Here is a 26,990-nt window from a genome sequence, read left to right on the forward strand (position 1 = left end):
GGGGGGCTGTGAGCCACTTCTAGGTGAGCTGCTCCTGGTTCTGGACCACATATGCAGGTTGTGGTCCTTATTTGTCCTTTGGCTTCTCCATCTTGAGTGATGGGTACAGCCAACTACCAAGACCACAGTTTGCTAAGGTAGAAAGAATGATGCCATGCAAAATGGTAAGGATTGTTTTGAAGGTGCTGGTTTCTTCAATGCAGTCAAATAAATAGCCACAACACAATAGAATTCTGTAAAAGGAATATTAGATTTAAATCCCACTTCAGAGTATTTGATGACAAAATTGTATCTGCTCACAAGTGGAGAATCACCAGATAGCCCCCACCCTCAGTTTGCCCCTCCATAAGATAGAGATAACATTAGCATCTACTTGGTGGGATGAAGGAGTTAGCAGCCTGGGCTTTGGTACCAGAGATCCTGGTTGAATCTCAGTGCTGCTACTTGCTGGCTCTGGACACATGAGCCTCGGTTTCCTGATGTAAAATGTGAATAGACAGCTATACACACCTCCCAAAATTGTGAAGTTTGCATGCAACAGGGCATGTAAAGTGCAACCGCCAGCATATAGTAAGTGCTCAATGAAGGGTAGGGTCTTATCATCACAGCGCGCTAGTGTGAGGATTGAGTTGAAATGATACATGCACAAATGGCATTAAACATTGGAGGGGCTCTACCTGGGTAAGTGTCTGCAGGGCGAGGAATCTTTTCATCCACTAGTATCTAGTACGTAGCAGTACACCAGTCTACATTGCCCCTTGAATGTTGAACGAGTGAGCAGTGATGACGAGGACATGCTGTCTCTGCTCTTCCTAAGTAACTGTTGAATGCATCTCAGGAGCCCTCCCCCCAACTGAATGGTCTGTTGCTTTTCTTTCGGCCCCACCTTCCAGGTCATTTCCCAGACTCTCTCCCCAACCTGGAACCAGATGCTGCTGTTCAGTGACTTGGTGCTGCACGGAGACCACAGGGAGCTGGCGGAGTCCCCACCGTTGGTGGTGGTGGAGCTGTATGACAGTGACGCGGTGGTGAGTGTCCCAGGACAGTGCCACCTGTGCCTTGCTAACTTACTTCATTTAAACAGCCCGTTAATGCTCGGGGTCCGGATGTGCCTGGCGGCCATGCTGGCCCGTGGAAACGATGCGATGCGTTACTGAACCAGGGAAATTGGCGATGAACATTTGCTTCGTTCACTAAAGGGTTTTTCACCTAGGGTTCCATTTAGACTGCAATTAAAATGGGATCTGGGTCACAGAGCTCCCATTGACACACACAGCTTCAGGAAAAGGTACTTTATAAAGCATCCCCAGCTTGTGCCCAGCCCCCAGCCAGTTCCCTGTCCTATTTCTGCGTAGTGAAAATGCCCATGCCTTTTGAAAACAAGGAGGCATTTACTGATTTTGCCTGGCTGGAAGGAACCGGAAGGCTATTGTCACCTATTCAGCCTTTGTAACTGAGTTGTTTTGTTCTGGGTTGTGGCTTCTGAATCCTGAAACATTTTAGTCTCTATCCCATTTCTGTTGTGATGTTAACCTCTTTCTCTCTGGAGAAATCTGTTTCCGAAGTGTTAAATAGATTGAGAAGCTTACTGGAGATTTATTTTTTGCTAATTACAAATCAAATGTGTTTTTTTACGTTAAGAAGTCTAAAATGAAAGGCAAACATTTATTTATTTTCTCTGATGCCTCTATCTACCCCCTCGGAAAGCTGCAGAAGCACAAGTGTATTAAGTGGGACAGTTTTCCAAAAAGTCTTTCCTATGCTCCCTCATCTGCTCACCTCACAGCATCCTGGCAGCTCTGACCTTGACCCAAGGTCAGGAGGAAATTAGGATGGGAAAATTGCAGGAGGAGAGTAGGCACCCTGGGGAGCACAAATCTCCCTCTTGCTTCCTAGAGAAGAAAACAGAGACCCAGAAAGGTCAAATGCCTTGTTCAAGGTCACAACCAGCTGGAGGCAGAGGCTCCTGTGTCCACTCTTTGCTGCACATTTGGGTGTGGGTGTATCTCCTTAGAGACACATGTCATTCTTCCCGTCTCTGCCTCTCTCTCTGTGTCTCCCCGACTCCGGGTGCCGTTCCACCAGCTGTAAGTTGGAGCTAGATGTATGTATTTATGCAACGTGAGTTCTATTCTTGGGCACGTAGTATAGATGTTCTGTCGAAACAGCCATAAAATAAGCACCTTTTCAATTTTGTTCCTGGTAACGTGGCTCTAATACTGAGTATTTTTTACTTGAAAACCATAACAACATCTTTGAAACATCTTTGAAAGCTCCCCCTAAACCAACTGGCTCCACGGATTTCCCTTAGTTCTGCTTTGCCTTTCAGACTCCTGCTGGGTCTCTGTTCCCAGACCACAGGCCCCACCCCACGCCAAAACCTTCACAGATGGCAAGCTCACATTCTCACATCAAGCAGAAAAGGAAATGTAGGAGAGAGAAAAAAGTGTGAATGCTTTGTGCTCTCTTCCTGGACAGGTGCATACAAACCTTAGCTCCACTGGGCCCACAACCCTGCGGTGACGGTCAGATTCCAGGGTTCTGACTCTGCCAGACACGTGGTTTCAGTCTAGAGCTTTCTCTCTTTCCGTAGTGCCTTGTGCCCTCCCTCATTCGTCATCAGGGTCTGCTGGCTGTGTAGGAAATGAGTTTATTTTTGGCAAATTTCTTTTTTGGGTTTATGTTGACTCTTTTGTCTCCAGGGGTAATTTCAACCATTCCCAGCTGGATCATGGACAAAATGAGTACACGGCACAGCTCTGCCTGTACCCAGGCTGGGAACGGGTCTGACCCTACTGGGGGTAGCAGCAGGCAGCTTTGTTTCCAAGTGTGACCAAAGGAAACCTCATTTCCAACTCACCCAAGCTTCCTTCTACAGCCAGGAATGCAAGGGATGGCTCCTGAGTCCAAAGGCAGTGAAGCTGAGCAACTGCTGAAACCCAGCCTCAGCCAGAGGGAGTGTGGGTGCTGTTCTTGGACTTCAAACATCATTAATTCAACAGCTTTCACTCAATAAATATGTAATGAGTACCTGCTCTGTGCCAGGGGGCGAGGCGGTGAATAAAGCAGGCAACACCACCTGTGTGGGGCTTACATTCTAGGAGTTCCTGAGATAAACAGCAAGCAAAGCAGCCCACGCCCTAGCCACATGCAGCTCCTGGGGCCCGTGGAGCCGTGCTCCTGGGAGCAGGTGTGGGGAAGAGGCAGGGGGCGATGCCATCTAATAGTTCTTAAATTTAGGGACCACATCCATCCATACATATAAAATATTTTAACACTCTCTTTTACTCCTCAGAAAAATAAGGTAGAATTGTTCTGTCACTTAAACATGCTGACCTTTGTCATCATCACCATCGTCATCGTTATGATCATTGTCCTCATACCATGTGTTGAGCGCTCATTGTATATCAGTCACTATGCAAAGCACATACGTCACTTTATCAACCTCCGTGGCCTTATTAATAGGTAGTAGTTTTAACCCCTTTGAAGGTATAAGACTCAAAAGAGGTTGAGTAGATGCCCAAGGCTATAGGGTTGCCAGACTCCAAAGCTCACATTCCGACCACAATGGTTTCCTGCGGCGGAGAGCCTTTGGCCTGTGCCCTGCCACCTCTTCTCTCCTTTTCCCCTGGAAGTCTACCCTAGATGATTATTTTAACTTTAATCTGCTGAGCTCTATCTGCTGAGGAGAGAGAGAATCCCTAAGATAGTCTTGGGCCCGGAAGTCCCTAAGATGATCCTCTCAGAGTTTTTCCTGGGAGCCCAAGTTTTGGAAAGGGGTGAGAGGAAAGCAGCAAGAGGGAGACACTGAGGCTGACAGTTTCGTGAAGGTTATTTACAAAGTTGTCCTGGTGCAGGCCAGAACCAGGCAGGTGGCCATCAGGGTCAAACATTCATTTCTTTTCTGCCTTAGGGAAAGCCAGAATATTTGGGCGCCACCGTGGCTGCTCCGGTGGTGAAGCTGGCGGACCAGGACTATGAGGCACCCAAGCTGAGCTATCACCCCGTCTTTTGTGGGAGCCTCCCTGGAGGGGACCTCCTGGCTGTGTTCGAGCTATTACAGGTAAGTGAAACAGAAATGACAGCTGCCCTGGCCATCGTCTAACTGGTCTACCTGGCCAGAGACGCAGCCTCACTGGAAGTGCACTCCGGTGAGACTGTGCCTGGCCCCTCCCTGCTGGCCTGTGTCTCCCTCTGGGGATCTGGGAGGTGCCACTGAAGAACACAGGCTATTTCCACAACCCCTGTGATACAAGTTAGAATCCCAGGATGAAATATCCTTATGGGTTTAGCCAACGATGCTCGTTCAAGTCCTTCAGCTTCCGACAGACCAAGAGAGGATAGCAAAGAGGAAGGGAGCAAATATTTTGGGGACTTACCTTATGCCTGGTGTTGTGTTTGCTGCCTTGTGTACCTCTCATCACACTAGACCTCCCTCAGCCCTGTTGAGCTAGGTGTTATGATTCCCATTCTACAGAGAGTAAACTGAGGATTAATGCAATTGACTGGCTTACCTGATCATGCAGCTAGCTGGTGATTGGGCTGAGAGTTGAACTTAGACCTTTAAAGATCTTGGCTCCTTACACTATGTTACACAGTGTTCCAAAGACAAGGGCTCTTGATCTGTCCCACCAGATGTAGGGTGATTTATAAACACACATCTTAAAAGACTTTTTCAGAAAGCAAAGGCGGGAAACTTGGGGAGGGAAGCCCAGACTCTCAAGTCTGGCTGTCCAGCAAAGGACCCAGTGGGTCATACAGAAGACCTTGAAGAGAAGTGACGGGGTGGGTCTCTGTCAGAGAGCGCTCTCTCCCTGACCATTTTATTCTCTGAGAGCAGGTGGCACTTCACCTTTGGGCTAGACCAGTCCCTCTGTGGGGAGGCCTGTTCTTCAGAAATCCCAATTTCTAAAAACGTCTCGCTTAGCAGAGAAACTAGAAGACAAGCATTCCTAACACACAGAGCATAGGTAAGAGTGAAAGTGATGAGGGATGGCAGGGTTCAGAGCCCATTTCCATGACTTCTTAGAGTGTGACTTGGGTGAGATTCTTAACCCCCTTGCATTTCACCTGCGAAGTGGGGATGGTAGTGTACCGGAAGTCACCGGCATGAAGTGAGCACTCAGTAAATACTGCCTGTTTTACTAGTAGTAATATCATTATGAAATGGGCCATTAAGGCAAAATAGAGTGAAAAGAGCCCTGGCTGGGTAGCTCAGTTGGTTAGAGCATCATCCTGATACATCAAGGTTGCAGGTTTGATCCCCCGTCAGGGCACATGCAAGAATCGACCAACGAAAGCATAAATAAGTGCAATAACAAATCAATATTTTTTTCTGTCTCATGTCTGCTCTCTCTAAAATCAACAAATAAAAAATTTTAAAAATACAGTGAAAAGAAAGTTTAAGGAATGGTTTATGTTACGTATTCCAAAAACATGCTTTGTTTTCATTTTTAAAGTTACTCTCCATTCATGGCAAGAGGTACCTGTTTTCTTTGGCAATGTGAAAGTTTCATTCATTCAAACGAACCTATATCTAACGACGACATTTACTGGGTGCTACAGTCCAGGTGGCAGAAGTGGCGGAGGGGTGGTTGGCGTGGGAAGCTGAGTCTCGTCAGGGCTCCCATTTTACACGTCGGGAAGCTGAGGCTCGTTGTTAGTTTGTTCCTTTTTTTTAATATTCCACACATGAGTGAAATCACTCGGTTCTTGTCCTTTTCCGTCCGACTGACTTCACTTAGGATGACACTCTCAAGATCCATCCACGTCGTTGCAGATGGCAATATTCCATGTTTTTATGGCTGAGTGGTATTCCATGGTGCATATGCACCACATCCCCTTTCTCCAATCATCTGTCAAGGACACGGGTTGTTTTCACATCTTGGCTATTGTGAATAAAGCTGCAGTGAACATAGAGGGATGTATATCTTCACAAATAGGTGTTTTTATAATTTTAGGGAAATACTCAAAAGAGGGATTGCCAGGCCATATGGGAGTCCTATAAGATATGGTAGTTCTATGAAAAAGAAGGAAACTAGACTTCGGTGGGAAGCAGGCAATAGAGTACTTGCATCAAATTATATCTTGAATACCTGAAAATTATGTAATGTTATTAACCAATGTTACCCCAGTGAATTTAATCTTTAAAAAAGGAAGCTGAAAAGCTGAGGCTCAAGGTTAACTGAATTGGATTCAGCCCACCACTCTTGTCATTACACGAAGCTCCCTGAAGCGCTGGGTGTGGGTCCCCTAACCTGTCAGCGAGGGGCTGGCCCTGCTGCTTGCTCCCTACAGGCCCTCCGAGGGCTGGGCTCTGTCCACACCAGGGTCGGTCTCTCCTCNTGCAGGCCAACTCCCAGCAGGGGACACACAAAAGGCAACCATACATTGATGTTTCTCTCCCTCTCTCCTTCCCCTCTAAAGATAAATAAATAAAAAAATTAAAAAAAAATTTTAAAAATACAGTGAGAAGAAAGTTTAAGGAATGCTTTATGTTACATATTCCAAAAACATGTTTTGTTTTCATTTTTAAAGTTACTCTCCATTCATGGCAAGAGGCACCTGTTTTCTTTGGCAATGTGAAAGTTTCATTCATTCAAATGAACCTATATCTAATGACGACATTTACTGGGTGCTGCAGTCCAGGTGGCGGAAGTGGCGGAGGGGTGGCTGGCGTGGGAAGCTGAGTCTCGTCAGGGCTCCCATTTTACACGTCGGGAAGCTGGGGCTCGTTGTTAGTTTGTTCCTTTTTTTAATATTCCACACATGAATGAAATCACTCAATTCTTATCCTTTTCCATCCGACTGACTTCACTTAGGATGACACTCTCAAGATCCATCCATGTCGTTGCAGATGGCAATATTCCATGTTTTTATGGCTGAGTGGTATTCCATGGTGCATATGTACCACATCCCCTTTCTCCAATCAACTGTCAAGGACACGGGTTGTTTCACATCTTGGCTATTGTGAATAAAGCTGCAGTGAACATAGAGGGATGTATATCTTCACAAATAGGTGTTTTTATAATTTTAGGGAAATACTCAAAAGAGGGATTGCCAGGCCATATGGGAGTCCTATAAGATATGGTAGTTCTATGAAAAAGAAGGAAACTAGACTTCGGTGGGAAGCAGGCAATAGAGTACTTGCATCAAATTATATCTTGAATACCTGAAAATTATGTAATGTTATTAACCAATGTTACCCCAGTGAATTTAATCTTTAAAAAAGGAAGCTGAAAAGCTGAGGCTCAAGGTTAACTGAATTGGATTCAGCCCACCACTCTTGTCATTACACGAAGCTCCCTGAAGCGCTGGGTGTGGGTCCCCTAACCTGTCAGCGAGGGGCTGGCCCTGCTGCTTGCTCCCTACAGGCCCTCCGAGGGCTGGGCTCTGTCCACACCAGGGTCGGTCTCTCCTCGCCCCTCACTTCCTCCACGCTGGGCTTCCTGACAGCTGAGTTAATAGAGGAAGCATTGTCAGAGGCAAGCCACCCAAGAGATAAAATTCATTAGGGTTCCATTAGGACTTCTCATTTCATTACTTGTTCACAACGTCATTTAATCATCAGCACAGCTGCCTTCGCATGTGGCTCTCGTACATGCTGAGAGCCCGGAGCTGGAAAATGCCTCCCCTCGCCCCCAGCTGCTCTCACTTTCCACCTGCGATGGCTCACCTAGCCTCTCCATCTCCTTTCCTGAGACAATCCCCTGTCTGGGAGGAAGGGTTCAGTACGTTGGTTTTTCCGTGCCCCAGACTGCATCCAGCGTGTCTATTTCCCTTCCCTGCCCAAGCTGGCTGCCTCCCCCGCACCCTGTTATCCCAGTCCAGGCTCGGACCCCACTGTTCCTTCTGAATCTCCACCCTGAAAGCTCAGACTCAGCTTTAATTCTTCACTCTGTGTCTCTATCCACAGCCAGGCCCAGCCCGTGCTGAGACGGCTTCCATCCTTCCTGTCCTCCCCGACTCCGCTTCTCCTCGCCAGTGTTGCATTGGCCTCCTTCCTGGTATTTCGGCTTCCTACCCTTTTCTTGTTCACTTCACCCTCCACGGTCCTCCCAGAACACAAGTTGCACCATACCACTCTCTCCTTCAAAAATCATCCATGGCTCCCTGCTTCTTATTACCTCCAAAAAAATTCCCCGAGTCTAGTACAGTCCCTCCAAATAAGCAAAAAGGAAATTCGGGAACTGCTTCATAATATATCCCTCCTGGAGACTGGAAATGCCCTTTACCATGGTGAAGACTCTGAGAAGATCTGACCTTTTCCAAAGGTTTTTGACCATGAAACTGTGTGTGTGTGTGTGTGTGTGTATGTGTGTGTGTATGTTTTGCATAACTCTTCATAGCTCATGAAAAGAGAGATCTGGCCCAGAGGAGAATGNAAAAATTCCCTGAAGTCTAGTACAGTCCCTCCAAATAAGCAAAAAGAAAACTCGAGAACTGCTTCATAGCATATCCCTCCTGGGGACTGGAAATGCCCTTTACCACGGTGAAGACTCTGAGAAGATCTGACCTTTTCCAAAGGTTTTTGACCATGAAACTGTGTGTGTGTATATGTGTGTGTGTATGTTTTGCATAACTCTTCATAGCTCATGAAAAGAGAGATCTGGCCCAGAGGAGAATGCCAAATTTCCATAGGTTGGCGTTTAAACTCTCCCAAAATCTGTCTTCAAGCTGCTTTTTCTGCTCCCATTTCATCTTGCTGCTCTATACACACGATGGCCCCTTTCTGCCGGGCTGCTCCAAGTCCCCGGAACCTGACCACCCAGATGTGCTCCTGTGCTTTTAGTCGGGCCGTTACCCCATTCGGGGAATATCTCTGCCCGCCCCAACCCCCATGCTGCATTTACTTCCTTAGGAAAAACATCATCATCAAAGTTCAGAACGAGAGATGCCTCCTCCAGGAAGCTTTCCCCACCCTCACCTCAGCCAAATTAAGTGTTTTCTTCTGTCTGACAGCACATCGCCTCATTTTCTATTTAATTCTGTGTATGGCAAGGTCAGCTGTGTGCAGGCTTCTCATGCATGACCCTGAGAGTGGCAGTTCCTTAAATTTTGCACCCTAGGTCCTATTCTGGCCCTGCAGCTGGACCTCGATTGAGGCCCCGGTATTTTGTCTTTCCTGGCATATTAGAGCAACCTGGCTTTGGGGCAATTTATCCTGTGCACCCCTGAGTCTTACCTTCTGCCTTCATAACAGTTGCTTATCTTCCCCAGGCCCCGTGCACTGAGTAACTACACACCACGTAGTTTCGTATGCCAGCAGCTGACTCATTTCCCTGTGAAAAACCTTTCATCTTAGACCGGGGGCAAAGTCACTGAATCTCCACCATGTAGTGAACTCCTTCGAGGCCTGTGCTGAACACTCTGGGCATCTTTCGGGCCCTCACGAAACAAAACTTTGTCAGGGTGTCCCCCAGGCTGGCGTTCCAGCAGGGCCAGGATGAGCAAACAACCAAACACGTGGCAGGCGCCGGCCTGGGCCTCCATCCCAGATGTTCTGAGCCCGAGCCTCGCTCAGGTCCTTCCCACCAGGCAGCGTGGGCCGTGCCTCCTCCGCATCCCCCAGCTGTTCTGTCTGGTCTGGCTCATTCTGCAGCTTCACTGTCGTGAGCCTGTTTGCCATTCGCAGTGTCTGCTGCCTGCTTCCTCCGAGCTTTCTTATAATTAAATTGACCGCACCTGCCGCTGCCAACTAGACTATGTCCGTGGAAAAGAAACAGTGCCCTGTTTGGGCTCTGCGGGTTTTGCTGAGCAGCAATTAGGCTTCTGCAGACCTGTGGAGCGAATGTGTCAGTCAGCCAATAAGCATGTATCAAGGGCCTGCAGGATGCAAGCATTGCTTGAGGGGCTTGGAGACTGAAGTAAAGTAAACAAACGCTTCCTCCCAGCAGAGTCAGCGAGGCAGGCGAGGCGAAGAACCTCCTTCTCCAGAGCAATGCTTGACACATGCCAAGGGGCTTGAGGAATCATCTGGCCCAGTATCTGGGGCCCAGAGAGGGAAAAGGACTCATGCAGAGTCACATAGCAGAGCCTGGGGGCCAGGCTCAGTATGCATTTCTGCACTAAGCTTCCAGAGAGGACACACTATGTGCCAAGGACAGTGGCCGGGCTCAAATCAGGGACAGGTTCCTGAAAGACGGACGTGTGGAGCCAGGTCCTGGAGGCGGTGTGGGTGGCCTGCACGGTTAAGAGAGACCCTGTCCTTAGTAGACTCTCTGAGTCATGCGTGTGAGAGTCTGATAACGCGTGATTGTTTTCCCACTCCTTGGTGAACTCTAAATGCACAGAAAATAGCATCTTTCCATCCTTGGAGGTCTGTCTTCAAAAGGCTTCATTTTCTGTTTCACTGATTAAGATGTGGTTTCTATCTGATTAAGCAGGAATCTCTGGTAGCAGTGCAAAATGAGGAATAGTTAAGTCTCAGAGGGTCAGCTCTAATCAGAGGCCCCTCCTAGTCCCTGGCTGGAGTTCTGATGCTGTTTTATCAGGTTGTGAGGATCTATCTGTCTTTTTTTTTCCTCCCCTCTCTCTTAACCTATCTACTCTGCGGTACATCGTTAAGTGCTCACTAGGTGAGGGTTACTTTTGTGAATGAAGACCCTTGTCAATTCATAAATAATTCAGCGTGGCAAAATGCATCATCTCAGTTGCATTTTAAGCTGGAAACATTGGCTTTGTTAAAATAATGACTTTTTTTGTGAAGGAAAGGATTTTAATCAATTGCATAATTTGGCTGATGGCAATAACAGGTGAACGAGGGGGAATAAAGCAACTCAGAGTCACATGTGTCTCACTGGGGTGGGACAGTCCCAGAAACATCCTCTTTCCCCCACTGTCCACTTTCCATCAGCTACCAAGCCCAGCTACACCCAAGACATGCATGTCCTTCTCGCCGTCCCCACGGATACCTCCTGATTCCAGGGTGCAGTGTCTGCTGCCTAGATTGTTGTCCAGCCTGTCTGCATTTGAACTACAGCAGGGAATTAGGGTATTTCCATTAGGAGACTGTCTTTCTACCAAAATGAAATCTGTCAGCCTATACATACCTTCTATTCATGGGTCATTTTTTATTTTTCAATTAGTCGACAGACAATATTACATTAATTTCAGGCATACTACATAGGAGTTACACGTTTATATAACTTAGGATGTGATTCCCCCCACCTGGTGGGATCCCACCTGGCACCACACATAGTTATTATAATGTTAGTGACTTTATTCCCTATGCTGTACTTTACTTCCCGGAGACTGTTCTTAAAACCGCCACTTTGTACTTCTTAATCCCTTCAGAGCAAGAAAAACACCATGTGATTTCACTTATAAATGGAATCTATAAAAACAAGATAAATGAACAAACAAAACAGAAGCAGACTCGCAGACACAGGGAACAAATCTATAGTTGCCAGGTCGGGGGAGGGTTGGGGGGCTGGGTGTGTGACCACTGTCTTGCGGATAGGGTGCGGGCGCTGTTGGCCTTCCCTGCCTGCCCCAGGCCGTCTAACGCGCACCTGTTCTTTGTGGTAGGTCCCTTCGTCTGGGCTGCAAGGGCTCCCTCCCACTGAGCCGCCAGATGTCGCCCAGATCTACCCGGTTCCTGCCAGCATTCGGCCAGTGCTGAGTAAATACCGAGTGGAGGTACGCCGGCGCAGGGAGGGATTCAGCTGACTTCGGGGACTGAAGGGCAGTGGTGCCCTGCAATAGGGTCACACATTGTATGAGGGGAACGGTGGGGTGGGATAGAAACACGGTTGATCGGACAGGGCCCTTGAGTTACTGCACAGGCCTTTCCTGGAGGAACACACTGGAGTTCTCAGGCGGCACGCGGACTTGCACGCTGGCTCCTCCTGGGGACTTTGAGTGACAGCTCTGCTGGTCCTCTCCTCAGGTTCTCTTCTGGGGCGTCCGGGAAATGAAGAAGGTGCAGCTGCTCTCAGTGGACCGTCCCCAGGTTCTCATCGAGTGTGGGGGACGAGGAGTCAAGTCCTGTGTGATCCAAAGCTACAAGAACAACCCAAACTTCAGCATCCAGGCCGACGCTTTCGAAGTGGTGCGGGCAGCTCCTTTTCCCACCGGCCGGTGCCCTACAGATCGACTTGGCTGGGGGAGGTGTTGTGGAGTTTCGGGGTGTCCACTACCTGCAAGGAAGAGCAGTCTAACTGAGAGAAAAGCTGGAAGTTCAGATTGAGATAAAACAGACTTTTGCTGCTGTTCGGTTTGCTTTTGAAAGGGTCCAGGCTCCATCTCCCAGTAAACCAAGTCAGGTGAAGAGCGGTTCCCAGTGAAGCCCCAGTTCATTCATCACCATCAGCATCACCTGGGACCTTTGGGAAATGCAAATTCCCAGGCCCTACCCCACACCTTCTGAGTCACAAACTGTGGGGGGCTGGTCTCCAGTTAGGACAGCTCTGGCTTAACAAGCCCTTCAATACATTCTAAAGTTTGAGAACCGCTGGCCTAGAAGACACCCTCACAAGACTCATTTTAGTGGTTAGACTAAAAAAAATTATTTGTGCATAAAATGGCAATAGTTTACATGTGAATTTATGCTTCTGAAGCAATTTTCTTTGGCATCTGTGCCTTTGTTTCAATATTTCAACATCCTTTTCTGTGCTCTGATTGGGAGCAAATGGTGGAGTTTGCTTCCTACAATGCAGTCAGTGCCAACAGACGCATATGCTAAATCAGCAGACTGGAATTAAAGAAAGTGCATTGTGTGTGCAAACATTTCACCTCAAGCTTTGCTGAGCTCCGGGGGCCCCTGGGGAAGCAAGCGGCAGGGCACGAGCCCCTCACCCTCAGCTCCATTTTAAATGGCTCCCCATTAGGTCCTGGGCCTGGGTAAACACCTGTTTGAGATGAGAGTTCTCCTGGTGAATGATGACAAAATCAGGTGATTAACAACAGCTGCCATTTGGAAGTGCGTGGTTTTTGCAACGCAAAGCTAGGATGAACTGTTCGTGCCACTCTCCACGTTTTGGCTAATTTCTCCTTGGCTCGGGGAGGCAATGCTCCAGACTTCTCGCAAGCTGCAAGAGCGGCCTAGAACAGAATGACAAGGCAGGGACAGTGGGAGGAGGTGTGTCCGGCTGACTTTGGTCCTCCCCCGAGACAGGTCAGCAGGGCACTGGCAGCCAGGCCAGGCCCAGGCGGAGCCTCCACTTCCTTCTGGCCTCTCCCCTCGCAGGAGCTGCCCGAGAACGAGCTGCTGCACCCGCCCCTGAGCATCTGCGTGGTGGACTGGAGAGCTTTCGGGAGGAGCACCCTGGTGGGCACCTACACCGTCAACTGCTTGAAGCAGTTCTTGTGGAAATCCAGGGAGCCCCTCGCCCTCCCCTCACAGGTCAATGGAACCCCAGTTGGGCAAGGTAGGATGCTCCTCCCAGGTTCTGGGGCTGCAGACTGAAAGCTGTCTGCTGGGGGACCCACACAAAGGTGCAGCCACCCCCAATGAGCTGGATTTTTCTGAAGAATTTACTCCTCCAGTCCCACCTCTACTTCTTTAGTTGTCAGATTCTTACTTTAAGAATGACCTCAGAGTCACCTCCTCCGAGAAGTCTTCCTTGAGTATTACTCGCACTCCCTCCTCCCTCTACTCCCTGACACTTTTCTTGGCTTGATGCTGTTTGCTTTTGGTCCACTTTCTATCTTGGGTGCACTGAATTGAGTTCACTGCACTTCTCAGTTGATGTTGTACCATTATCATTGGTCAGTTCAAAGTTTCTCACTATATCCACCCCCTTCCCGTGCTGTATCCCCTGCCCTCACGCCCAGTCCCCTCCCCATTGTAGGTGCTGCACCACCCGTTCTTGTGCAATGTAAACCCATGTAATTTACACTTACAACACGGTGCTATAACCTTCATTTGGCTTCCTCCTCTTTTCGTCAAAGCCATGTTTTAACATCTATCCGTGTTTTTCCATGTATATTAGCTTGTTACCACTGCCTGCTGCTTCTGCTCCACTTTGCTTTTCCTTTTCCCTCATATTAGACCCCTAGGCTGCCTTCAACTCCCCACTTCCACAAACAATGCTGTGATAAATGGCCTCCGTTCATTCAAATTACTCTGAGGATCAATAATGAGTACAACCATTTATTGAGTACCTATTAAGCAGCTAATGCCTTACATCCTGATCTCATTTATGACCACAGTGACCTGGGTATTTTCACTGTCATTTTATGAAGAAGGAAAATGAGGTTCAGGGATACTGGGAACTTGCCGTATTTGCATCCAGGACTGTCTGATCTCCAGTCTTGGGTCCCTGGAATGACCTGCCTGTACTAGAGCCCTGTTGCCTGACCAGCTGTGCTTTCATTTTGCTCATTTTAGATCTGCTGGTAGCCACTGAGCCCTCTGGGCCCCTCAGCTCCTCCCAGGAGCCCCCAACAGACCACATTTATGTGGATGTAGAGCCACCGGCCACGGTGGTGCCCGACTCTGCCCAGGTTCAGCAGGCCGGCCTGGTGAACGTCCCTGACTCGTCCCCTGTGCTGGAGTCCGAACACACACCTGCAGCCCAGGAGCCGCCAAAGGACGGGGGAGCTAAGGTCAGAATACAATCCCTCTTCATGCTTACAAGGCTCATTAAGAGTTTGTACTGGAGGCTCTAATCTTCCTACCTACCAGCTGTGCAAACACGGGCAAGCAACTTCACGTTTCTAAGTATCAGTTTCCTCACCTGTAAAATGGGGATGTTGACACCCACTTTGCAACATGGTTGATAGAATCAGATAAGTCAATGTATAAGAACTTAAAGTGCCGGTCAAACGGGACAGTAATATCTAACTGAACAGAAACTTTTCTCAATGTATTAGCTTGAAAAGACAATGGTTTCCACATCTAGGCCTAATCCACAGACATTTAGAACCTACTTTGTTCAAGGTTATATGGAACAAAAAGATGTGTTTTCTGGATTCTGAAGGGGAGTGAGACTTCTCCCCAGTTCGCTGAGATGCTGGAAGGGGAGATGGGCACGAACACAGAGAACCATAAGCCAAGGATGTGATTTATCTTCCCATGTCATAAATTTAAGTACCCTATCATGGCACATCAATTTACTTGAAGAAGAAGGCAGTTTGAAGAAAGTCCTAAGAGATTGTTTGCCCAGCAAATGGCAAAGGCTGAAATACAAAGCAGAGTAACATAGATTAATGGATGTTTGCTCAGGTTGCTCCCATCTCATCCGGACTCCATGTGCCCCTCAAGGGGTCCTCCTCCTCCCACCAGCATGGCACTGGCCATTTTATGTTAGACTTCTTAGTTTAAGTGTTTGTTGCTACCATAAAACTGTGAGCTCCATTAAGGGGAAGGTAGTTTTTTTCAAGCCTTTCTGTATTCCCTGCCTTTGATAGAGTGCCCGGCACGTTCATAAGTGGAGCCCCAGATGCATCTGAGTGAATAGATACTGGGTGCATGACACGTCTTGCATGGACAGTCTCTGCCAAGAGGGCAACTCTCTTCTCCAACAAACATGGCCTTTGTGCCAAACACGTTACTGTCTCTCCTACTCCCTTCATGCAGGTCGTAGGTATCATTTCTTTGCACCCATTTAACTTAGAAATGATGCTAGAGGAGAATTGTCCACATTCTGTCACTTAACTCTCACAACAGTGAAGTAAGCAAGGATTATTGTCCCAAATCTACAGTTTGCTTAATGACTCATAACGCAGGTCTGTCTGAAGCAAATGCCCCGTCTACTATTATATCATAAGCCCATCTCCCCTGCTGAATTCTAAGCTTCCCAAATGTGGGGATTATGTCTCATTCCCATTACACCCCCAAAGTCAGGCACAGTATCTTACACCTGTTCAAGAAATGTTTGCTGAATAAACAAATGAATGAACAGATTATTAAACTTTCATTTACTGAAGTGGTACAGAGAGCTGCAACCACAAAACCTGCCAGCACTTCCATCTGCCCCCCAGGGTTCACCTGTGTGTTCTGTTTTTGGGAAACCAGTCAACCACCAGCAGATCCACACGCATCCATGGGGTCTTACTAACAGTCCACCCTCATCTTTTGCCAGGATGCCGGGAAATCTTGCCGGAGGTCTACCAAAAGGAGAAAGAGGACCATAGCAGATGAATCTGCTGAAAATGTCATCGACTGGTGGTCCAAATACTATGCTTCCCTGAAGAAAGCACAGAAGGTAGAAATGCCCTTGGCCATCATAGTCAAGGAGCTCGATAAGAAAGTTGTCTCTGTTACCACCCTTCCCCTCTTTTAAATTCCACTATAGGTAGGCTCTACTCAGGTGCGACTCTGTTGACTGTAGGAGGGTTCAAAGCCCGGAAGGACCAGGGGTCTAGACTTGCTGCACCCCACCTTCTGGTTGGAGACACCAGCTCTGTTGTAAATGCTGGAAGGACGTTCAGTCCAGTATGGCATCTAGAGAATCTGCCCAGCAGTCAGACTCAGGGGGGTCCAGGGAGGAGAATGGGGTCTCTGCACAGGTGGGCATCAGTGATGGGGCCTTCAGGTCCGCCTAGAGATAGCCAGCTCAGACGGCTCCAGGTCTCCAGCAGGATTCTACGTGCACATGGGAAGTTATCCAAGTAAAGGCAGAGGTCCTGGCCTTAGCGAGTGGGAATAATCAGTGTGTTGCTAGCACAGTAGCATGGAAAATGGACGGGATCTAGTGATAAAGCTGAAGAATCAGTGGGGAGTGGGTCTGGAGGTTTGACCAAAGCTCAGCTGAATTTGGTAAGACGTCTCATTCCTGAGTAAGAAAGGAAAGGAAACTTAGTCAGCTATCTCTATATGCAATTGGATAGAAAGTCTTCTGATTCTTGAGTTTAGAAAGACCATGGTTTATTTATTTAGGACTATCCATGAAGATTGATGTATAGTTAAATAAACAAATCAAATATTAGTCCCTTACTCAAACTCTCTCTTTTTGTTGCAATGGACAATGGACACACCGTTCTGGGGGAGTGCTCAGGCCTTTCTTCTTTCTCTGCTCACCTCCCCAGTCCCTGGGCCAACCCAACAAGCCAACATACCAGCAGGCAAAACTCAGAGCTGCAGACTGAGGTGATCAGCCTGAAGTGATGCTCCAGGGAAGTGGAAAACCAGTAGGAACAGGGGTTGATTTTCTAGCAGGAGAGAGAAGGCTGCACACAAAGACAAGGAAGTCTACAGCTTGGTGGCACTTTCCTTGGGTGCGTGGGCACCTTCCTCTAGGGCAGGGCCTCTCACTGCCCTTGGATCTCAGGTGTTTACAGTGAGCCTTCATTAGGGGGCCGACTTAGGGACTGTTTAAATACCCTTAAAGTGGCATCTCTGCTGTGGCTGGCTCAGTTGGTTGGAGTGGCTCAGCTGGTTGGAGTGTCATCCTGTAACTGACAGGTTGAGGATTTGAGCCTGGTCAGGGCATGTACCTAGGTTGTAGTTTCAATCCTTGGTCCAGACAAGTATGGGAGACAACTGATCAATGTTTCTCTCTCTCTTCTTCTTTTCTCTAAAAGCAATGAGAAAATATCCTCAGGTGAGGATTTAAAAAAATGACATCTATGAGAATGCAGAGGGCTGACATAACTGAATTAGAACTCTTAGCAATTAGCATTAGTGAATGAGACATGACAGTGTCGATAATCTTGTGTCTGTCTTTTCTCAAAGGAAAAGGAGGGAAATCCCAAAGAGAAAAAAGGCAATACAGGTAAGTAGCTGTTCTGGGGACATTAGAACATTGAAGAAGGCCATTTGCATGAGAGAATTATAAAATGGAAGCCATGCGAAGTCCGTGAGAGCTTCCCTTGTTTCCCAGGGGTGGAACCAATGTCCGGAAGATGCCAGCACTTTAAAAAGGTCATGTTGCTGATTTCAGCTGTACTTGGACCAGATCTCAGGTCTCCTGAATCCAGTTCAGTGATGAAATCAACCCTTTGGCTCATGCCCCTACATTGACAGTCTTAATGTAGAAAGAGCAGAGTAAAAATAGAAGTGAGTTGGGATGACAGGCCAAAGCCAACCTGATAAACTTTAATAGGGGTGACCTGGATTTAGCTTCCAAAACTCAGTGTACAAGGATTGGATGAATTTGGTTTGGCAGAAATCAAATGAAAGAAGCCTGGGATCAGAAACGACCACCAATTCAAATCAAGCCAACAGAAGGTCTTGGCCTAAAAACAACAATAACACCAAGTGGCTAGTTTCAAGTGACACGGGTGGGTGCAAGAAAACCGGAGGCAGGCTCAGTTCCTCAGACCAGTCCTAAGTAGCGTATTTCATCCGAAGGCCATCTCATGACATAAAGAACACTACCTTCATTTTGCAGGTGGTGACCCACCCACATCCAGAGAGACTGAGTAACTTGCCCAAGTTTACACAGCTAGAAAATCACAGAGCTAGAAGTCCTCCTCAGGCAGTTTATTTCTAGAGCCTGCTCCTAAAAAATTGCTGAGTAATCTCTCTAACTTTGTGCGAGACCCTTAACATATGTGAGTCTCAGGTAATTAAACTAGGTGAACATCCAGTTCCTAAACAGATCTGAGAGGGAATGGAACTCAAAGTGTCGAAGTCAGTTCTTTGCTAGTTGGGTGTCTGGGCAAATTATTTCCCCGTCTCTGTGCCTTGTTTAAGGAATTCTTACATGTACCAGGACAGGTCAGCAAAACTGGCCCCAGGGGACCTGTTGGCATTGTGTTCCTATGGGAGAGGCATTTCTTCCAGTTCTGCAGTGCGCTATAAAAGTCCTACAGCAAAATGTTATATTTCTTTTTGGAAGGAAGTGTCATGACCCATGCCAGAGCCAAAGGAAAGAGGGAGCTTGACTTTGTTTCTTCTCATCTCAACATCCATGAGAAGTCTAACGGTTTCCACTACATATCCGCAGAGGCAAAACCAGATGACGTAGTAGTGAATGTAGAAGAAGGCCCGAAGAAGAAGAAAGACAAATTGCTCAAGAAGAAAGTCAGAGAAGATGAACTCCCCAACCTGGCTGTCTTGAAGGTGTGTGGACACAGCCACCACCCCCTTGGGTGGGGTGGGAAGCTCGGAAGGGGCTTGTTGGTGCTTTAGTCAGTCCTAGCAGCTCCTTCGTCTGCACTGACTTCATTATTATCATTGGTGCAGAGATAGAAAGTTTAACAAGCACGTAAGCTAAGGCAGTGGAGCTTCCTAAATTTTTATTTTCTATGTCTTCATATTAAAAAGGGGCATAACGTACATTGGTTAGCCCAGACAGTGGGCTAATTGACAGTGTACGAGGTAATTGACAGTGTACGAGTTCCCCTTGGCTCACCTCGTGGAGCTTAACATCGCCGTGCGCATGTGTACACCCTCAGGATAGCAGGGTTTTTAACTCGAACTAAAGTCAGTTCCATCTGACCGATTTTAACATTAGCCAGAGGCTATTAGCTAGAGGCATATGGATGGATATGAAAACTGGGAGTATGAAAATTATGTATGGAGGTAACAAATTTAGGTAAGTAATTTTGATAGAAAATTTGAATAAGTGATTTAATTACATTACCAATCCTAAAACTCAATTCAATTTTGCATTTCTAAAGTGCATATACAATTTCCCACTTGGAAAACTCATGTCTATATGTATTATAATAAAAACATATTTTATCACTTTATATATGTTAATAATTAGATGCCTAATGAACATATATTGATTTGATCATCCTCAAAATATCATAGTCTATATCCAAAAACCAATGACATCAATGAGCTCTTAAAATGTTTGTCATATTCCTATTTTTATATTATATTTAAAAATTTTTGGTTTAGCTATACTTTTGGGAATTTCAGAGTTTATTAAAAAGGAGGTGTTATAAATTTTAGAGAGAGATTTAGATTCTGGAATGCTGTGTCACCATATTTCTTATTTTGCTAAAGATAAATTAACAACAGCCTCTAGCTTTTTCCAAGGGGTGTGTACAAAGTGTGGCTTGGGAGAAGCTTGGCATTTCTTAATCAGTCCTGGTCCTTTTTTCCTTTGTCTGAACATACACATCTCCCTTTTCTCTAAAGATATATGATGGCGACCTCGAGAGTGAATTTAATAATTTTGAAGACTGGGTGAAAACCTTTGAGCTCTTTAGAGGGAAGTCTACGGAAGACGACCATGGCCTTGATGGAGACCGAGTCATAGGAAAGTTTAAGGCAAGTTCCAGAGTTGACTCTCTTATCTGGTTTTCCTCTCCAAAGATGTCAGGTATGACTGAATTCTATTAATGGGATTGTGATAGGGAACCAGTATAAGGAAAATCCTACACCTTTATACCAGATCCTTTCTAGAACCTCACAAGACCCAGCCCCAGTGTTTTGAGAGATATGGTTCATGGCCGGTGAAGTGGGTTGGAACTCAGTCTAGTGAAACATTTGGAGAGAGAGTTGTTACATAAAAGAATCCGTAGAATTTACTTCGCTCTTCCCATCCCTGACCTACCAAATGTATAAATTATGCAAATCTACCAGGTGGGTGATCAAACTAACCAAGTAATACTAACCCTTCACCTAGCAGAGTTACAGTGTCAGCATTACAAAGCAGTAGCTGACACTTAAAGAGCCTACTGCACGCTGGGCCCTTTATATGCAGTGTTGTGTGTCAGAAATAGCATGGGTGTTGCCGTTGGCTGATGTAGATTTTGAGCCTCGTTATAATACGAATTACTCTAGCTTCATGATCTTGAGCAGTAGTACTTGACCTCTCTGAGCCCTGGTTACAGCCTCTGAAAATCAAAATACTGCGGTCAGGACTGAATGAGATAACAGGAGAAAGCATGAGCTCAGCACCCGCATGTCCAAGGCACTCAGTGTCCCATCTGACGCTCCTATTCAGGTTCCTCACACAACAGCCCTGTGGGGAGGTGTTGCTGTGCCAACACCGACTGATTCACTGACGGGCCCCGAAGAAGCTCAGAAGCAAGCAGCTCACATAAATCGCCCGGGGACCCCCCGAGGGCACGGGGAATGAATGCCAACCCAGGTCCTGCTGGGCCCCCGGCAGTGCGCGGTTTCCCAGTGTTGTGCCCTTGATGGTGTTTGGTGGGACCGCGGACCATCTCATTTCAATGGGCCATGCTTTGTGGTTCCAGGGCTCTTTCTGCATTTACAAAAGCCCCGAGGATTCCAGCACGGAGGACAGAGGACAGCTGAGAATCCAGCAAGGGATTCCACCCAACCACCCGGTCAAAGTGCTGATCCGGGTGTACATTGTGGCGGTGAGCTATCCTTATTTACTCTGAGGGGCTGTCTTCGTCTGCTCGGGCTGCCTAGCGAAACGCTGCGGGCTGGGTAACTTCAACAACTGACATTCATATTCTCACAGCTCTGGGGGCTGGGAGTCCATGATCAAGGTGCCATCAGGGTCAGCTTCTAGGGAAGCCTCTCTCCCCGGCTTATAGGTGGCCACTTCATGCCGTGTCCACACATGGCCTTGCCTATATATGCACACCAGGGGACAGGGGGAGAGAGAGAGGGTTCTGGTGTCACTTCATCTCCTTATAAGGCCACTAGTCTTAATGGATTAGGGCACCACTCCTAATACCCTTTAACCTTAATTACCTCCCTAAATGCTCTGTCTCCAAATGCTGCCCCACTGGGGGTTAGAGCTTCCACACAGGAATTTTTGCGAGGTCACAGTTCAGCCAACAACAAGGCATATGAAGCTTGGTTGGTGACCTGGACATTTCTTGCTGGCTTTGCAGGATTTCTGTGTGTAGCTTTATTTGCTCTCTGGGTTTGCCTGCTAACTGGGAAGAAAACCAGATAGCCCAGAAACAGGGAGCTCACAGGCCAGACTGGTAGAAAGACAAGCAGGGCAGCTGCCACTGTGAAAACTGCACTACCCCCCACCCCCGCCCCCCGCCCCACGCTGTGACTGGGCCTTGGCACTGTGGCAGGCAGCAATTTCATCTTGAATGTGTTTCTGAAAAAATCTTTTCTGCCCTCCTGAATACGAAAGCAGTTACACTTTAATTGTGAAACTTCAGGCCCCGATTGCCAGGAAGCTCAAGGCCAAATCTGATTCTTAATCAAAGCAATTGTCTGCTGAACCTTTATGGTTCATGTATTTGTTTTCATCTCCTGAACTTGGAGTTGATTTTCATAATCCTATTTGATTGCGGTAGTCTTATTTCATATTAACTCTTCACGTACATTGCCTGCACCCTCTTTTTGAATACATAAATGAAACATAAGTCAAGGTCTTTAATGCTGAGGGAGAAGTAAATATCTTCCCCCCCCATCATACCATGCTCATGTTCCAACATCATTGCCATGCCCACCACCTGCCCAGTGTGTTCTACTCACTAGGGATGTTGAGACTGGACGTACTTGCCAGGAACCACTGGCTATGCTGGGCAGTCTTTCTAAACAGCCACCCACAGGATAGTGTAGGCCAACCTTTTCTAAATTTTGTTCAGGAGGTCACTCATGTCTTGGGAAGTGTCTTGGGTGAAATGATTAATACATATTTCTTAAAAAACAGACCATGTGGATGAATACATTTGAGAATGGTGCATATGATATTTTTTCCCTCCACCAACCCCCGAGGTTCACGGAGCTCATTAGAACATTTAAGGCTCTGAAAATCCAGAAGCAAAGAAGTCTACATAACTGTTGAATCTTCAAGAGCATTTTCTAAACATAATGCCCCACACCTTTTCTCCCTCTACCAAAAACCCTGCGTAGCTATGGGGTCATGGGGCAGAGTCTGGGGGAGCCAGAAAGAGAGCGCACAAGCAGTGTGAGAAAGGGAGAAAGTGTTGGGACCACACAGATTGGGGAAGCATCATTATTTATGGATTCATCCAGCAAACGTCCACGGCACACTTTTCTCTGTCCAGTACCCTTTTGACAAAGGCCAGGAAGGCAGACCAGGTTCTTGCTCAGGAAGCAGCGTGGAGGAGGGAGAGCTTGGGCTGGAACTTGAGGACAAGCAGGACTCGAAGAAATGAAGAGTCGGGGAGCGGTGGCCCTGGGTTGCAGGGTGTAGGATACAGTTACTACGGTTGTAGACAGTCCGTGCTGTTTTTAGTCCATGGCATTTCTAGTAATAGCGATTGTGTGGTTTACTCTCTCACACTAAGATGTAATCAATTAAGTACATAATAAGTTAATTTGAAACCTTAATTTAATAAAACACCAAAAGTAAAAAAATAATGCTATTTAAAAGCTATATAAAGAAAGAAAAATCTTTCCACCTCTACAATTCCACCCCCAGAAATAACTTACTTTTTATGTATATGCAAATAAATCTATATCTATTTCTACCTGCCCACGACTCCCCCCTGGTGTTTATTTAATAGAGTCCTGCTTGATACGTTACATATCGATTTTCTATTTTCTTTTCTTAGCTAGTAATATAACTTGGAGACTTTCCCACGTCAGTACATACAGGTCTTCCTCATTCTTCTTATTAGCTACTTAGTGTCTTCCTGAGTTAACATTAGCATCCAATTATTCATTCATTCAACAAATATTAAGACCGTAGCCGAGGTCCTGGAGATAATATAATGAACAAGACAGACAGTACCCTTGCTCTCCCGGAGACCACACACTAGCCGGAGGTGGTGTGATGTTAAGAATATTTTGTGTATAAACAAAGGAACAGGTAGATAAGATGAATGTCAGAGATAACTGCTGTGTGGAGGATTAAAACTGGGTGATGTGATGAGGGTAAATAGGGAGGGGACTCTTCTGGATGACATTTCCCCTGAAGTAATTGACAAGTAGCTTGTCTACAAATGTGGCTATTAAACAACGTGCTAATGGACGTCCTTGGAAATGTAGCCGTGTGTGCTGAATGTGGGGTTGTTTCTCACTCAGCTCTCATGTTGACAGCGTTTCTCCATGTTTTCAGTATCATTCCTCCCTGACTTCCTATCCTACCCCAGCCTTCTCTTAAGAAAGTGTTTTCTTGTGATGGTTTATTGCCCAGCTTGTCTGGTGTCAGTCTTAACGAGTCCGTGCTAAATGCACACCGAGAGGTCAGGAATTCAGAGCCCATTTCTTCTGTGAGGAGCCTTGCAGTGGGTGGGGGTGGGGGCTGTGGGATTGCTTCATCCATGATTTTACAGAGAAATCAGAGCACTTAGAACCAGAACTCAGATTCGTGTCTTCTGCCTCCCGGTCCAGCATATTCCTCCTTTCTCTGTGCCAAGTGCCATGTTCCTGTGGGGAGACAACTCCAGAGAAAGTGGACTTTGGCAAAACTGATTACTCTTCTTTTAACAGCAAAATCGGGAGGTTACTGCAGTGGTTTTTAACCTTGGCTGTATACTCTGAATCATCAAGGGCACTTCTAAAAATCCCAAAGCCCAGGGCCAATTACATCAGAATACCTGAGGATGGAACTCAGGCATATTTTTTTAAGATTCCCAGGCGAGCCCAGGGTGCAGCCAGTGTTGAGAAGCACGGAGCCATGGGGCTCTCCTCTCTTCTTCCCAGGCATTCAATCTCAGCCCCGCTGATCCGGATGGCAAATCGGATCCCTACATTGTGGTCAAGCTTGGCAAAACGGAAATCAAAGACCGGGACAAATATATCCCCAAGCAGCTGAACCCAGTATTTGGAAGGTCAGTGGCCATCTGGGTGGTGTTGCCTTGTCCTCTCCTCTTGTTCCCGCTGTGTTTCTAGGGGGGCACTACATTGTTCACGTGCGTGCGCCTGAGTAAATGGCGGTGGGGGTTCAGTGCTGACCTCTGCTTGTGATAACAGCCAGTCGAGCCTAACATTGCAGAGAAAGACCCAATTCTTTCCTTGGTCCCCTCTGTTACAAAGTGGCGCACGGCGATCTTCATTCCTGCAGTTTTCCAATGATGATTTTCCTAGGTTCAGCCTCCTGCATCTGGACAGAGAGGTTCTTTTTTTACAAACAAGTCAGTCAAGGCCCAAGTCAGTCAAACCTCCCAATGCCCAGAGCGGTTTAGAACCGTATTTCAGTTCACACAGCTCATGAGTGGAAGAGAAAGGGCCAGACCTTCAGTCCTGTCTCCCACCATAGGGACTTCCCCTCGTATCATTTTGCCCCTCACTGGAGGTGACCCCTGAAAGTAAAAAAAGTTGGACTGCATTCCCCACATGTGCTTCGTTTCCTGCAAAGTGTTTTGAAGAGCTTTTCACCTGTGGACACTCAGGTGAGGCGGGCATTCCCCAGGTCACAGAAACTTACCGTGCCCACTTGTCTTCTGACATTCGTGTTCCCTGCGGGGGCTTGTGCACCTGATCACTGTCAACATTGGGGTTATGCAGCTGTGGGCTTCATCCTGCCACCTACAGGCTGTGTGACTTTATGCAGGTGGCTTGACCTCTCTGAGCCCAGCGTTCCTCATCTGTAAAGCAACAACAGTGACACTAGACTCTCGGGAGCTTTTAGGAGACTAAATGCACAGCACCTTGTACATCGTCTGTGCTAATCCATCGGAGACAATCAAAACACATTCACTTTCTCTCTCCCTTTGTAATCATTTTAGCAGTGGATACATTTTAAGTGCATTTGATTTCTTTTTCTGAGTAACAAGAAGTTTGGGATGAAATCCCCATCAGCCTTCTTTAAATTCATGTACACACTTGTGATCTCTTTGGACTCTCTGATATTTGATCAGCGCCAGACTCTTACAACTTCACTGCTTCAGAGGAAATGAGGAAATAAGTTATTTTGCCTGTTCAGGTTTATGAGAATGATTAAAACGACGCGAGGGAAACATCCCCTTGCTTCCCTGATCCAGAGGTGACCTTTAGCATTATCTGCCGTTTATGTAACTAGCACTTCATTTTGCCAAGTGCTTTGTAGTCACTTTTTATTAGCCATTCTCACCACAGTGCCCTGATGTAGACTGGTTTTATTACCCCTGCTTGTGGCTGTGACAGACAGGAGAATCGGGTGATGGAATATTTCCTCCTGCCTCGGCACTGCAAAGAATCTTCCAGAAGCCTTCCCCATGTGCACGCTTCAATGGATGGGTGTTTATGGTTACTCGAGACAGAAGTTGCTGGCTCAGTCTTGCAGTGCTCCTGAAGGAAGAGCGGTGGGCTCCTGGGCCTGACCTGAGGCCTGGGGACCCCTTCCTTGGGACCTCCCCGCTGTATGAGGATGCCATAGGCTGCGCCCTCTGACCTTTGGCACGCTGCCTGCCTCCCCTGGCCTCTGACCTGGGTTGACATGTTTGTGTGTTTACTGGCCATCTCCCACGGCCAATAAACAGTCTAGTCTGTTCAACGCCGTGTCCGCAGCACCGAGGATAGGGCATGGCACAGAGCGTGTAGCCAATAAGTATTTGTAGAATGAATGAGTGATTGCATGACTGGTGGGTGAATGAACGAATGAATGAATGAACAGATGGATGGACCAACCTCCAGTCAGGTTCCAATGGGATCTAAAGGGACCCTGTCACTTTGCCTCAGACTGAGGGGGCACCTGTCTGCAGACTTTGGTGGTTCCCCATTTTCTTACCAACCGCAGTGCCTGGCACACAGTGGATGTGTAATAATTGTCAAGTGAACAAAGGCACAAACGAAAGAACACATACCAGGGAAGAAATACGCCACTGTTTCTGAAGGCTTAGCGGTATGAAATGCTTCAAAAAGTCTCAGGTTTTACCCAAGTCACGGTGCGTTCTCTCAAGCTACCATTGCATCTGGAAATCCATACAAGTGAATATAAGTCTAGTTTTTCACTGAGGGACTGAGAGTCCAGCCAGGGCAGTTCATTCTAATGGCAGCCCCAGTGAAAAGTGAGGAGAGGTTAATCGAGCATACAGTTTGGGGGAAAGGAACAGAGCAATTGCGGCATCTGTCATGGTTGCCAGGGGCAGTTAGCACTTAAGAAGTCCTTTCTGTGTGGTAGCAGCCATGTGACAAGTACACTCAGAGACAGGCAGCTGCAGGCTTCATTGCGAGATGCCTCGGAAATCAATTACTGTTTGGAATCCAAATCCTGGAGCCCCAGGAGGCAGCACTGTGCCTGTAGGTGGAGGGTGCTTATTTCTTCCCACACAGCATGTCCCCAGCCTGCTGGAGCTGCCTCAGTCAGTTA

At 47.1% G+C, this 26,990-nt stretch overlaps 1 protein-coding gene across 1 annotated transcript in view; it reads left to right on the forward strand.

The window, feature by feature from the left end:
• The window catches only part of FER1L6 (fer-1 like family member 6), a 104,516-nt gene that overhangs the window by 53,185 nt on the left and 24,341 nt on the right, over positions 1-26,990 (forward strand). The window contains exons 21-32 of the mRNA XM_037048486.1: positions 894-1,028; positions 3,914-4,063; positions 11,530-11,640; positions 11,891-12,052; positions 13,190-13,370; positions 14,333-14,550; positions 16,029-16,151; positions 17,621-17,660; positions 18,837-18,952; positions 19,982-20,113; positions 21,049-21,174; positions 24,404-24,531. Of these exons, the coding sequence (XP_036904381.1) occupies positions 894-1,028; positions 3,914-4,063; positions 11,530-11,640; positions 11,891-12,052; positions 13,190-13,370; positions 14,333-14,550; positions 16,029-16,151; positions 17,621-17,660; positions 18,837-18,952; positions 19,982-20,113; positions 21,049-21,174; positions 24,404-24,531 (1,622 nt within the window). The remainder of the gene's footprint in view (positions 1-893; positions 1,029-3,913; positions 4,064-11,529; positions 11,641-11,890; positions 12,053-13,189; positions 13,371-14,332; positions 14,551-16,028; positions 16,152-17,620; positions 17,661-18,836; positions 18,953-19,981; positions 20,114-21,048; positions 21,175-24,403; positions 24,532-26,990) is intronic.

Source organism: Sturnira hondurensis, unplaced genomic scaffold, assembly GCF_014824575.4.
Source record: "Sturnira hondurensis isolate 20B ecotype Veracruz unplaced genomic scaffold, ASM1482457v3 Scaffold0006413, whole genome shotgun sequence".
Classification (NCBI taxonomy): Eukaryota; Metazoa; Chordata; class Mammalia; order Chiroptera; family Phyllostomidae; genus Sturnira; species Sturnira hondurensis.